The sequence below is a fragment of the Elgaria multicarinata genome, chromosome 10, assembly GCF_023053635.1.
Source record: "Elgaria multicarinata webbii isolate HBS135686 ecotype San Diego chromosome 10, rElgMul1.1.pri, whole genome shotgun sequence".
Classification (NCBI taxonomy): Eukaryota; Metazoa; Chordata; class Lepidosauria; order Squamata; family Anguidae; genus Elgaria; species Elgaria multicarinata.
Window position 1 is genome coordinate 65,654,415 of NC_086180.1, and position 13,985 is coordinate 65,668,399.

At 38.3% G+C, this 13,985-nt stretch overlaps 1 protein-coding gene across 1 annotated transcript in view; it reads right to left on the reverse strand.

Annotated features, from left to right (window-relative positions):
• Window positions 1-13,985, reverse strand: part of TENM3 (teneurin transmembrane protein 3) — a 177,359-nt gene that overhangs the window by 102,356 nt on the left and 61,018 nt on the right. Inside the window, exons 7-9 of the mRNA XM_063136114.1 lie at window positions 13,722-13,916; window positions 8,177-8,377; window positions 3,518-3,703 (exon numbers count right to left, since the gene is read on the reverse strand). Of these exons, the coding sequence (XP_062992184.1) occupies window positions 3,518-3,703; window positions 8,177-8,377; window positions 13,722-13,916 (582 nt within the window). The remainder of the gene's footprint in view (window positions 1-3,517; window positions 3,704-8,176; window positions 8,378-13,721; window positions 13,917-13,985) is intronic.

Sequence of the window (13,985 nt, forward strand, 5' to 3'; positions counted from 1 at the left end):
ATGTGGCATGCATACTAAGGGTACCCTAGGGTGTACCTTGGGGTTATTTTGTTTTACAATGTATTCATTTTAGTTCATTTAATGCGCCTATGTGGTTGAAGCCTGCAGCAACATCTTCTGTTGTTGAAGCCTGCAGTAACTGGAGGGCATGTCTACACCATCCATGTATCCCCGGGTAGTGCCTGGATCATCCCTATGCATCCAAATGACGCACAGGGGATCCTGGGGACAACCCAGGATGACCAAGGACTTTCCCTAGGATATAGGGAACCATGAAAAACCTGACTGCCTTGTGTTTGCTGCTTCTGGGTCATCCCTTCGTCCCTGCATGTAGCGGGCATTATAAAATGGGCATGGAGCTGCACGGGGGCAGTCCGGGCCCATCAGGTGAGAGTTTTTACCTTTTTTGCGGAGAAGCGCAACTGGGCTCCTTCTCCTTCTTTGGGGGGAAAAACAGCAACCGCAATGTCCTTCAGGCATGTCACACAGCTGTCAAGACACTGGAGGAGGATCGCGGAAGCTGGTAAGTCCATGATCCTCTGCCTGCCTCCCTATGCACCCTATGGTGCAGACATCTCTAAGGAGCACATAGGTTTGCAGTCCATATACATTTAAAGCTAATTAATAGGCTGAGGAACAGAGTTATATGCCTGCCCATCCCCCCAATAGCCTTCCCTTCGTAGGCTATGGGGTGCATTATGTCTAGGGGCGCCAGTGAGCATGGTTTCATTCAGACAGGGCAGGCACAATGTGTCTACCTAAGACAGCATTTAAGTTTGCTTGAAGGTTCCACTGTATCTAATTAACGGATATTCCAAGCTGGGCCCTCTCACTAGTAAATAAATAAAATGATGCTAGAGTCCAGATACAATAACAGTAAGGGCCTTCATCTGTCACTACTACCATCACCCTTTCCCCATTGCCTTCTGAAATGATGTACACAGTTAAGTTTTGGGCCTGAGAACATGAAGGGGTTCTGCTCCCTTTCCCCCCAATATGTGCTCACTACAGTCAATTCCCTGTGCACACAGCTATCCACATGGGAAAATGTAAAAAGATTGCAATGATCTTGGGATGTGACCTTGAATAATGGACAAGTTTGTTCTCAATATTGGAAAGGAACCAGGTCTAAAGCAGGGAGTGTATGAGGATTAATTAATTAGCCACAAAACTCTAGCAATGGGAAAGATACATTGGGTGTAGTCCAAACCTCTAACAATATGGAAGCAACATTGGGTACAGCCCAAAGCTCAAAGAAATGTGCAAGCTACATTGCACAGCAAAGCAACTGGACTGTACACTGCTGTTCTAAGTTTCCACAGAGAACTTCTATTAGTTTTTTAATGTTTCTTTCCTTCTCATTTTCAATTAGCCTCTCCATTTGTATTCAGGATGGCACATATTAAGAAGCCCCCCAAAATCCCATTTCTCCAATTTAAAGAAAGGTAGTCCTTTGAGGTGTTCTCTGCTAATAGTGCTTTAAACACCAAGTTGTTTATTGAGCTACATTGATTTTCATGTATATGCAGGCAATTCAAATGGAAATCCAGCCTAGGGGAAATCCTAATTCCTTTAAACTACAAAGGACCAGCTATTTGTTTTTATTCCAGTTCTTTACTACATTGAAAATCAGGATCATTAATGATAACAAAGACATATTTTATTCAGAAAAAAATGTGGCATGCTGGTCAGTGCATTTCTATTAAACTTTAAGGTTGCTGTAGGGTTAGGAAGGCAGTCAGTGAAAAACTGAAAGTGAAATACAAACAGCTGGGGAATTCACAGTTAAACACTATGGAAAAGACTAAATTTTAAGAGTCTGGACAAAATTTCAGTCCGGCACTTTTTATATAGTTTTGTCAGACAGCATGATTGTGCAGCTAGTGCTTGTACTCAAACTGCATTTCTTTCATTTATAGAGTGTCACTAATTGAACACTGTAAAATATGAGTCTCACCCTTGTCTCTTTTCTTTTAAACTATGCAACATACCCATAAGAACATAAGAAGAGCCCTGCTGGATCAGACCAAGGATCCATCTAGTCCAGAATTCTGTTCACACAGTGGCCCACCCAGCTGTTGACCATGGATCCACAAGCAGGACATTAGTACAACAGCTCCTTCCCACCCATGTTCTCCAGAAACTGGTGTATACAGGCTTACTACCTCTGATACTGGACGCTCTCAGAATTCTAGGTAACACAATGTACTCCTCCAGCCAATTGTTGCAGACTCTTCTATATTTCTAGTGGACAGCGATTGCAGACTTACTTGAAATGCCATAATGGCCAGGTGCAATAAGCTTTTGTCTTATTGGCCTTCGTAAGACAGAAGGTTATACTCTGCACCATTCATCTTTTTCTAACATAATTCTATCTGTACTGAGATAAGGTTCGATCCAAAAGACTCCATCCAAATCAGAGTGATGCAATAAATACATGGGAAATACATGGGTTTGAAAAGCCATACACCTGCCTTCCCAATGGTGAGGGGAAAACATATGTGTGTCTAACACATTAGAAAAACTGTGCAAGAACAGTTCACCCACATAGAACTATAACGAAAGGTCAGTGAGAACACCAGGAGTGATCATCTGAGTTCCTACTAACTGGCAAGCTAAAGCTTATTATGAGTAGGCTTTGTCTTACACATCCATTTTGCCATTGGTGTTTTTAAAGGACAAGGAAATATGGAGACAAAAGTGAAGAATTACTGTGATAATTCTTCCTTCATTTCTGCTCTTTGTGATACTTAATCAGAGATCCAACTTAATCAGAGATCAACATTTCTTTGGTCACAGATCAACTTCTGGAAAGAAACATTAATAGAATTCTAGAAAAAAAATTACCTTTTATATCTTTCTTTCATATCCATACGTTCCCGATATAAGAAAAAAGAACTCATGCACTATAAAAAGACAGAGTCTCTGCTCTTGCTTGCAAAACACACAACTATGAATGGAACTGCTAAAAGTCAGTAAATTTCTCAATTTGTCAATACTAAAATGGAAGCTTTGTGAAAATCTTAAATAAATCATAGTGCCTGCTAACACAAAACAACAAAAATAATTTCAGGGTGCTAGATTTCCTGGCAACCATGTTTTAGCTTTTACGTTTATGTACAATGTTTCCATAGTTGTTAATAAAGTTAAAATGTGAAGTACTATTATCAGCTAAAAATAGGCAAGAATGTAGCAATGAACTGATTCATCTACAGATCATGAAGAATACAAAAATAGTATCCCCTTCTATTGGAATCACGGAAGATATGTTCAGTGAAAACTGAAAAATGTACAGGGAAATTCTTGCCCCTCCTATCTGGGGCAAGCTATTCATAAAGTATTGATGACCAATTATATAACCATTTCCTTTTTTAAAATATCAATTCCTTAACACAGAATGACAAGTAGAAATATTCTGTTTGAAGAAACCATCTTCAAAGTGCTAAATTTCTAATTCAGATGAGGGCCTTTTATAAGTTCAGCACTGAAGCAGGATATTAAAGCACACTTAGCTTACCAATCGTGCAGTGCTCGCCATTCCACCCTTGGTTGCATTCACATTTCCCATCTTTACACGTCCCATGTTCAGCGCACCGAGGGTGGCATGCTCTTTGATTGCAGGATGGGCCAGTCCAGCCTTCTTCACAACGGCACGTTCCACCCATGCAGACACCATGAGTGCCACAATCAACCGAACAGATTTCTGTATTGGAAATATACACCAAAAGGAAGGTGAATGGGGTGAGGGGGTGAGGGGAGAGAAATAACACAATAATTAGGGCAAGCTCCCAATACAAGCTGTATAGACAGAAAACAAAAGTCTTTGAAAATTAAATCAAATAATTTATTTTAGGGAAGCACTCAAGAGGATGTGGAACCTACATCTCTGGCAATGCTTGATTAGTTGCCCAGCCGGCCTGGTGACATTTAAGTGTCCTCAGCTTTTCTTCAGTTAGTTCTGAGTAATTTCACATTACTTTTTTTTCCTGATCACAGATTTCTTAAGAGTGGCCTGTTACTGTGCATGCTTAGAAACCTATGAGGATTTATAGAATATTCTTGTGAACAATGTAAGTATGTGCTCTGGAAGGAAGTATAGCAGAAATAAAAACTGTTCCAAACTCCAGTAAAATAAAGACACGACAATGCCATTTTAATATGTTGTTTTCCCCAGTATAAAATCTGAATCCTTCCATCAGACATGTCAGATCAGCTATCTCTTTTGTCTATTTCAGTTCTATGATCTCCATGATACTTTTGATATTGAAAGTATCATTGTCATGATGCGTTTTATGGAGATAAAGTTGTTCCAACCTTGGCATCCTCATGTTAATTGAGAGAAAGGACAGTGATGTGAAGTTCTTCAATAGCTGGATGCTCTTTCTTACTCCACTTGCCCTCTTATGGCAGGGTTGGGCAACATGTGTCCCTCCAGATGCTGGACTGCAACTACCATCAGACCTCATCATTGGCTATGTTGGCTAGGGCTGATGCAAGTTGCAGTCCAACAACATATGACTTATGGCAACATAATGTACCCACACCTGTCTTATAGCAACTTACTACACCTACAGTCCCAAGACCACAAGTAAGTAGACTTCCCATAATCACCTGTGGAAAAGTATTCAGAAAGCACACAGATCTTTCCCTTTTAGTAGGAGGCTATGGGAAATCTATTGGTTTTCTGTCCTTAGGATCATGTAAACCTATACCAACGTTTTCACCTAGACCACTACTAAAGAGACATTTTCTGTTCAGAGAGATACCAGAGCATTAGAGTGCTGCAACAGCTATGAAATATGTACGCAGGTACAAATCATGGCTTTTCTCTTCAAAATGGTCACATTGTGGCTTTCCTGGATAGTCTTTTCCTGAGGGTAAATCTGTGATTATTTATTTATTTATTTATTTATTTAAAACATTTGTGTCATTAAGATCTCAGGGCAGCGTACAGAATATTCCATAACTGACGGTTTAACCTGATATGGGTGAGTGATTTTTAGGCTGAATTAGAAATGAGTGCTTGGATTTTATAATTATAGAGATATCTAGACTGAATGTGATGATTATATAAATAATATTATCTTATCTCTGTAGCGTTTGTTCCGATAAGGCTTAAGCAATGAAAACAGGAAATATATTGCGAAATCCTGTCAACTTACAACGCTGGAAAGAACAAAATATAATAAGAACAAACCTTATTTACAATATATCTGTGAATATATGTTTATGTACTGATGTTATTGCCAAATGTGTCTAATATACTAAAGTGTGTTAGTGCGATTTTGTTGGGCTATATTATAGACTTGTATAGTCTTTAAGTAGGAATATTATTCCAATTATTGGTTTATTGTATTATAGTACCCAACATCACTATTGTTTAACAACTATGGGATACATCAGCCTTTTTGTAATTTTTGTATATTAATAAATGGGTTTCTTGTTAATCATCACTAGTGGTTTGGGTAGTTGTGTGCTTTCAGACACCTTATATATATATTAGTTATTTAAAAACTACTGCCTTCTATTTATTTGTTTAGCATACAGATAAAAGCATACAGTATAAAACAATAAATATACACAGCTAAAAACAAATTAAACCATGATTTTTGCATGCCTGCACCTCTTAGACTGAGCATGACGTGGCGGCATTTGAACTTGCACTTGTACCACTTGGGCTGAACTAGTTCTTGGTTGTTTGACATAGTGTATTTCAACTTGCATGCAAAATATTTTGCATCATGAGTGGTCAGGACCTAAGTCTGTGCATAGGATTATGAGTTACACCTTTTCATTGCACCAGGGGCTCAAACACAACCCAATGGAATAAGAAAAGGTTTCACATATTTAATTCCCAGATTACTTACAAGCAGGGCAAATCAGCCCACTTGGTCCCTGCCAGCTCACACAAGTGACAAGGACTAATGTGGGACTCGTGCAAGCTATGGCAACTCCTGCTGACACACTTGTTTGTGGAGAGTCCCTGTTTTAGCCATGGCACAGGATACTCCAGCAAAGAGGCACTGGGCAGTCTGCAGCATGGAAACCGACCTGAAATTGGCTTGAAATCCACTGGATCTACAGTATTCAATTTTTTGTTTGGTCCTTATGAAAATTAAGGATAATTGCTAGAATAATAAAAGATTTTCTAGTTTCTTAATACAGTTTGTTCTTAAAAGTAATACATGGAGTGAAATAACATTCCAGTCTATTTGCATTCAACTTTCCTTCTTTTTTCTTTTCTTTTTTTCCTTCTTTTTTTTTTAAGAGAATATCATTTTCTGTGAAGCTAATATCAGGAGGAAAACACAATGTAACATAGCCTAAGGGATATAGCTTAAGTCTCTTAGAACAAAGCTAGCACAGCCATATGCTGGTTCATAAGCCTATTATTCAACTGCAGTTTCCTTATAAAAGAACAGCAATGCTGAAAACAAAGATCAGAAATTATTTGTGATGGATATTGAAAAGGGAGCGCAATAAAAAGGGCTAAAAAGATCCTTTCCCCATGACTGAATTGCTCTATATCAAAGTGCTGTAGAATATTAAATGTACAATCCAGTATTGTGACACTTTTTAATGTGTCAGAATGTGCACTGGCCAAGAGAACTTTTCTCATATAATGCTTTGGACTGTAAATTAGATTTTTTAAAAATATATATAATGAAATCTTGGAAAGATTGATTAGCTTCAGAACTTAAAAACATCAAGCCCCTGCTCTGGGAGAAACACATTTATTTCAGAGACCTCACCTTTTCTCTTCAATCTAATCAATTTTTCATTAGAGTGAAGGTGTTTATCAGCTTTTAGCACACTTGCTTTAAGCAAGGTGTGTGAGTCTTTGTAATGAACTTATTAATTAGAGTTAATTTAACTGAATGGAATTGGAAGGCTAATTAATGGACAAACTGCTGATGAAGATAGAGTTGATTTTAAACCCATAAACCATCTGATGGAACAAAACAGCTTATTCTTTTCCCTTTTAAGATCTTAACTTTTTTTAAAAAAAGTAGGAACATTTCTATATTGATTATTTGTACGTTATCTGAAACGTGAACATTCTATGTTTATCTGGTAGGATATGAAAATTTTGGATAATGACCAGAGAACTAATTTAACTTACCATAGTTAGCTAAAAACATGTTAGCAGAGAATGACATGATATAATGCACATTATATGCATGTGGGTGCCATCAAAATCTGTAGAACCTATGTTTTCAATGAAAGTGATAGAATGAGACTTCAGATACTCTCCACTAGGGCCATAAGTTAATTGAACCTGGCAAATTTCCTATATAACACAAGCGTGTTTGCTTTCGTTAGCAGTTAATAACAAATTAAGTCAGGAATCTTTCATGGATGTAGAACTAAACAGCTTTAACAGGTTTTAGTTGTTTCATCTATGGCTCTGCCAGTTTATCCACCAGCCAAATAAGCTAAAGTACTCAGATTTGGACTGAGTGCGGACAACATGATAAACCACAATGGGTTATCCTTGATGAGTAGTTTCCAGACCATTTCCAAAAGCTGCCCCATGGGCTAGCATGAGGTGCTACTGTGATATCACTATGATATCACAAGCTATGATGTTAATGTTATTACATTGTTTTAGGCTGCTGCCTCAGCACAAATGGATTACAACTAAGGCAGGATCTACACTACTGATTTATAACGGTTTATAGCAGTTTTGACAACTGTTCAGGCCCAGGACACATTACATATACTGTTTTCAAACCATTATATCCTGCTTGGTGTAGATCTGGCCACAGACTGGCTTGTATTGTGAATGCACAATTATTTTAATAGAATAAAATATAAAATAGGCCTGTTTAATAGAAAACCATTAAGTCTATGCAGTACATGACAAACTGTTCCACATATGTTATACAGTCAAGCATGCATGGTGTGAACTGGACTCTTTTCCTCATTTGACCATGTACTGGCAGCACCCTGCAATCTTTGGCACTCCCCCCACTCTCACCGCACCAAATTGTAGCGCCAGTTGAAATTAAAAATTTCTATAATTTTAGTTTGCATTAGTTGTAGGCTTTTGCTATAAGTTGGGTGTAAGCTGAGACCTGTAGACTACTGCACAAAATGCAGTATCATCAGAGAATATTTTTAAATTGCTCAGCGTTGTCAGTTAAAGCAAAAAGAGTTTTTAAACAATGCTTACCATTGGAGCAGTCAGGACCAGTCCAATTAGGGTCACAAGTGCAAGTGCCACTTTCCTGAAGATACGTGCCATGGCCAGAGCACTGGTCTGGGCACATAGTCTTCAGTATTTCACAGTTGCTACCACCCCATCCTGGGTTACAGTGGCACTCTCCATGGATACACACACCATGATTTGAACAGGCTGGATCTAAACAGTCAGCTGAAATAGGAAGATAGTATTGCATTTGTGAGTTCCACTATCACTTCCCAATTAATTAGGCTGTACTATATTCATGAAACATATAAGCAGAGTAGTACACAGATTCAACAATCTGCATAATACTCCTATTAGGTTCTGAAAAATGAGTGAGAGTACAAAGCAGAAGCTTTCAATTGCAGCTACAGACCTTTTGCTTTAACAACAGGTAAAGAGAATTCACAGCAACAAAATTCAACACATAAATAACATAAGGTACATGTTCTAATCACTAAAAAGTCTAAAAAAGACCTGGCTGTAATTGTGCCATTGAATATGACTTACTAATAGCAGATAATGAGTGTTTTAACTCTCCTTAAAAAAAAAAAAGTTTCAGATCATAGGGCTGGATTAAAGCAAACAAAAACACCCCAGAATGCAACAATGGCTGTTTCTGGAAATGGCTTATAAACCGGAACCCCAGTTTGACATTGCTCTCCCCAATTCTTTTTCCAATATAATGTATTTGCATGCTTTTTGAAATCTGCAAATTCCATGCATAACTACCACCAGTCTCTTTGACATCCCCAAGTTAAAAAACAGGACAAAATTTGGAGCAATTCTGTAACTTCGCCTGCTCTCCCTGCCTTAAATCTTGGAACGTAAACCATAAGCGTCTGATGGGATTTTTCCATGGGAAGCAGGGGAGGGCAAAGCTGAGAAGTGGTGTGTGATTGTAATTTGCACATGGTCCTACAACACAGCTGTGCATTTTCTTGTATGTCTACATCTCCTTTGTTGCTTACAGTCATATTCCATTACATTTTGAAGCCTACCCAGAGTGGCAGAAAATTCTGAGAATTTGACAGAATCTGCTTCTGACAGCAGAAGAGTATTTGAGTCTTTACACTAGAGGAATCATGAACTCCAACTAAACTTTATTTGGAGAGAGAGAGATTTAAAAAAAACAAGAGGGGAAAAAACAGATGCATAAACAGAAAACTACGGTCTTAAGAATGTCATATTCAATCTTTTATGGCATCATTGTCCTTATCATAACATTGATGGCTTCACATGAGAATTCCTTCGTTTGTTGTTATTGCTAAACAATTGAGTGTCAGAAACCTTTGCTGATCTACTACAAATTGCCCAAAGAAGCAATAGCTAAGATAAAAAAAAAACCTGAAATGAATGCTTATGATGACTGGCAGGCAACTTCATTTTTATGAGACTATAACTGTAAATCCAGCATGTTGATGAGATTTAATTGTAGCTAGGTTAGGTTGACCATATGAAAAGGAGGACAGGGCTCCTGTATCTTTAACACCTGCATAGAAAAGGGAATTTTAGCAGGTGTCATTTGTATATATGGAGAACCTGGTGAAATTCCCTCTTCATCACAACAGTTAAAGCTGCAGGAGCTATACTAGGGTGACCAGATTTAAAAGAGGGCAGGGCACCTGCAGCTTTAACGGTTCTGATGAAGAGGGCATTTCACCAGGTTCCCCATATATACAAATGACACCTGCTGACATTCCCTTTTCTATGCAACTGTTACAGATACAGGAGCCCTGTCCTCCTTTTCATAAACTAGGTTATGTTTTAAGAGAGAAATAATAATCATAAAAAATTAAAATTGATTTTTTAAATTTTGTTTTTAAAACATTGTTTTTTTTATCCACCCTGGAGTTGTGTGTGTGTGTGTGTGTGTGTGTGTGTGTGTGTGTGTGAATGTATGTGTGCAACCTGCTCAGCTTGCAGTCCTCTCCTAGGCTCTGCATTGTAGGCAATAGATAATAGATTCAGGTACCTTCAAAACTGTGTTCTATGTTACTACAATACATGAGAAAACACTAACTTCAGTAGAGGTGCATGTCACACCAATAAGGCTCACACTAAAAGAAAGAGAGAGGCCCCACCCAGGCCTCCTGCAAGAACTAAAACATGCATGTTCTGTTAAAGCTATATGCACACGTTCACACATTCCCGCAACCCTCTCTGGACTTAATACATTGCACTGCTGCTACAATCAACTTTACAGTCCCTTCACTCCATTTCCCTAAAACGACCAACACACCAGTACACTGTAAAATGTCAAACAAAGTTAAATGAAGGACTAATTCAAACAAATGTGCTTACAAACAACAGCATGAGTATCAAGACTTTTTGATTCTTTTTCTAAGTAGCTACAGCAAATTCTGCCACTCTTTTGGTGACAAATTTGATAAAAAGCAGTTTTTACAAAATCATCATAATTAACCTGACTCTACAAGCAAGGCCTTTATGTATTCTTCTGCAAGTTCAATATAAATAACACAATGAAGTATTCAGCAGTTTCAATTTCTTTGGCTCCAAAAATATCGATATTGTTCAGCTGGAATTTTTCGACACGAGCCCTCAAGAAATTATGAAAGCATTTGAAACCTTAACACAAAACTCCCCAAAACTTTACATTACAAAAAGGATGATAGGTTACAAACAAACTTTGTGAAGCACAGCTAGTATCTGTAGGGGAAGAGAAGATATATGTACAAAACATGCTTCATCGTTCTAGTGAGGGGAATTATCACGAGATATTACAAGAGATGAATCATAGTTCCTATTCTAACTTTAGCACTAGTATTGGTATAGAACAGTGGTTCCCAAAGTGGGTGGTACCGCCCCCTTGGGGGTGGTGCGATTGCATAGGGGGGGTGTTAAGAGGCAAGGGGGCAGCAGGGGGGCACTAAGAGGCAAAGGGGTGGCAGGGGAGCGCTCGAGGTGGTCTTTTCTGTACCAGGAGTTTTGGTTACAGAAAGAAATTTCTGATCGCTATCCTGCACTATGGAGAGTGGTTCAGAAGCTCCTGGTTGCGTTTCCAACATCATATTTGGTGGAATGTGGTTTTAGTGTGGTCTGCCTACTTCTCTCCAAGCAAAGAAATCGACTCGATTACTAAACGTGGTGATTTAAGACTCATGTTAAGTGACTTTAAACCAGACATTGGGAAACTGGTATCCCTTCATCAAGCCCATCCATCACATTAAGAATTTACAGAATAGTGAGGTGCTCTACCTTAGTTACTAAATGTGATATCTAATATTCTTGCTAAATGACTATCAGACTTTGAAAAGATGATATCACTGGATCAAGTTCATCAATTATGTTTAATTGAATAAACTAAAAAAATGTAATTCAATTTAGAATAAATATTCAATTATTTTTTACTGTTCTGAATTTTATTGTTATTATCTTCCTTAGTGGGTTGTTGAAAACCGCTCCTCTGAACAATAGGTAGGGTAGGGGCAGGGTAGGGGGCACTGGGCATGGGTTTGTGGAACCAAGGGGGTGGTTACCTGAAAAAGTTTGGGAACCACTGGTATAGAACTTGATCGGCATAAACAGCCAGCTTTCAATATTGATATGTCATCATGTCATGTCAACTACAGTTTGCCCCTAATGAATCTGTTAAAAGCAGCAGTCAAATCAACACACAATGCATATCACCATTTCTTTGAGCTTGAATATATTTTCTAATTAGATTACTGAGGAGAAAGCAATGATTAGTGGTACTTGTAGCTTTCCTAAATCCAATTGCTCATCAATAAAGATGTTTGTTTGACAGAGCAATCCTAATGCTAATGCTAATCTATTTTGCTAGGTGGCTCTGCTACTACAGAGACCCCCATTATGCCTACAGAGAGTTCTGCAAATTTAGCTTGTACTGCTGATGGTGTTCCTGCAGGCAGTAGCAGATGGAAGGCCCAGAAATTCCACGTGAAGTCATGGATCCACTAGATCCAAAGCCTCTCCATTCCTCAGATGATGCCTAGGAACAGGGCCCTCACCCATGCTAATGCCATTTTACATAGGGTCCTTCAATTAATTTTTGTTACCTCAAAAAATGTTACACAGGGTGATGGATCAGTTTTGGAGAAACTAATCTTGTCAGTTATTTATTTATTAAATTTATATACCGCCCCATAGCCAAAGCTCTCTGGGCGGTTTATAAAAGTTAAAAACAGTGAACATTAAAAAGTATGCAAAATTTAAAACCATCAGAAACATAAAAGCAACAGTATAAAAACAACAGTATCCCTTTAAAAGCAACAGTTCTGGGGTCCATTAAAAACAAACAAACTTAGTGTTTTTAAATGCTGTTAAATGCCTGGGAGAAGAAAAAAGTCTTGACCCGGCGCCGAAAAGAGAACAGTGTTGCCACCAGGTGAGCCTCATTGGGGAAATCATTACATAATTGGGGGGCCACTGCTGAAAAGGCCCTCTGCCTTGTTGCCATCCTCTGAGCTTCCCTTGGAGTAGGTACTCAAAGGAGGACCTTAGATGTTGAGCGCAGTGTATGGGTAGGTTCATGTTGGGAGAGGCGTTCCATCAGGTATTGTGGTCCCAAGCCACAATACCTGATGTCTTTGTCTTTATATTAAGACAAAGTTCAGATATTCACAACAAAAGGTACAGCTTTGAAATTGTTTGAAAGTCCCACTAAAACAAATGGAAGCTGGACAAGATCTGTTGCCCAAAGACTATTCATCTGAATGAGACCCTCTAGAGAGACATTCCTGGTGGACCGTTCTACTAATCTGTGGTTCCTGTGTTCTGACAGCTGTGTAGTAGGCTTAGCCTCTTTAGGAAATAAATGAGTTGCATAGCTTCTATCTTTCTTAATTCACTTTAATGTGCTTTAGATGACGAGATTTAATTTAGCAATTTGACTCAATAAAACATTACACTTGTAGGGTCAATGGTCTGAAAATTTAATTCCAGAGACTTAATTGTATTACTTTGAACGTGCAGATCAATAAAATCAGTTTGAGAATGGAAAGTTGTGCTTTTCTCATCCTTAAAAAAATCCAACAAAATGACCACAATTTTCGGCACAGAGGAATGGCTATCATAAATATGTACATCACTACAACACAAAAATTATGCACCATTTTTTAAATTGTGATATGCCTGAATCAGCATGTTCAGAACTGAAGTATATGGAGAAGATTGCCAACATATGCAATACGGTAACAATTCCTTCTACTATACTAAAAATATTGCTTCATCTAACATCTATCTTTTCTACCTTTTTAATTTAACCCAGCTCAATGATGTGACAATGACCATGCCCACAAGCCAAGAGATTAAAATGTATTTACACATTCAGTAAAGCAACCAAATATTTTCTTAATTCTCGGTTTAAGATGCTTGAAAGAGTCTGAATAAAAATTATATGCATATAAAAGACTTGTTTCTATGACACTGAAAATGTGCTAGAATCAGTATTTATATGGCCTTAAATTTAGGGCCTAGAATATAATGGTGTAGGAAAGCACTTTTGAAGAATTTTTACAGTCAAATTCTAAGCAAATGTTTACATATTTACCTTCCTCACAGTTTTCTCCTTTGTATCCAGAGTTGCAAGCGCAAGAGCCCATGATGCAAATCCCACGACCCCCACACTGGGGGTCAATGCACTGGGTGGTAGGCACATCACACTCTGTACCTTTCCAGCCACTGTAGCACAGACAGCGTCCTTTGGAGTACTGCCCGTTGCCACTGCACAATACTGGGCAGGCTGCTGTGAAATAAAACATGACAGAAGACTTAACGCAATTCTTTTCAATCAAGCTTTAGAAGCAGAGGAACA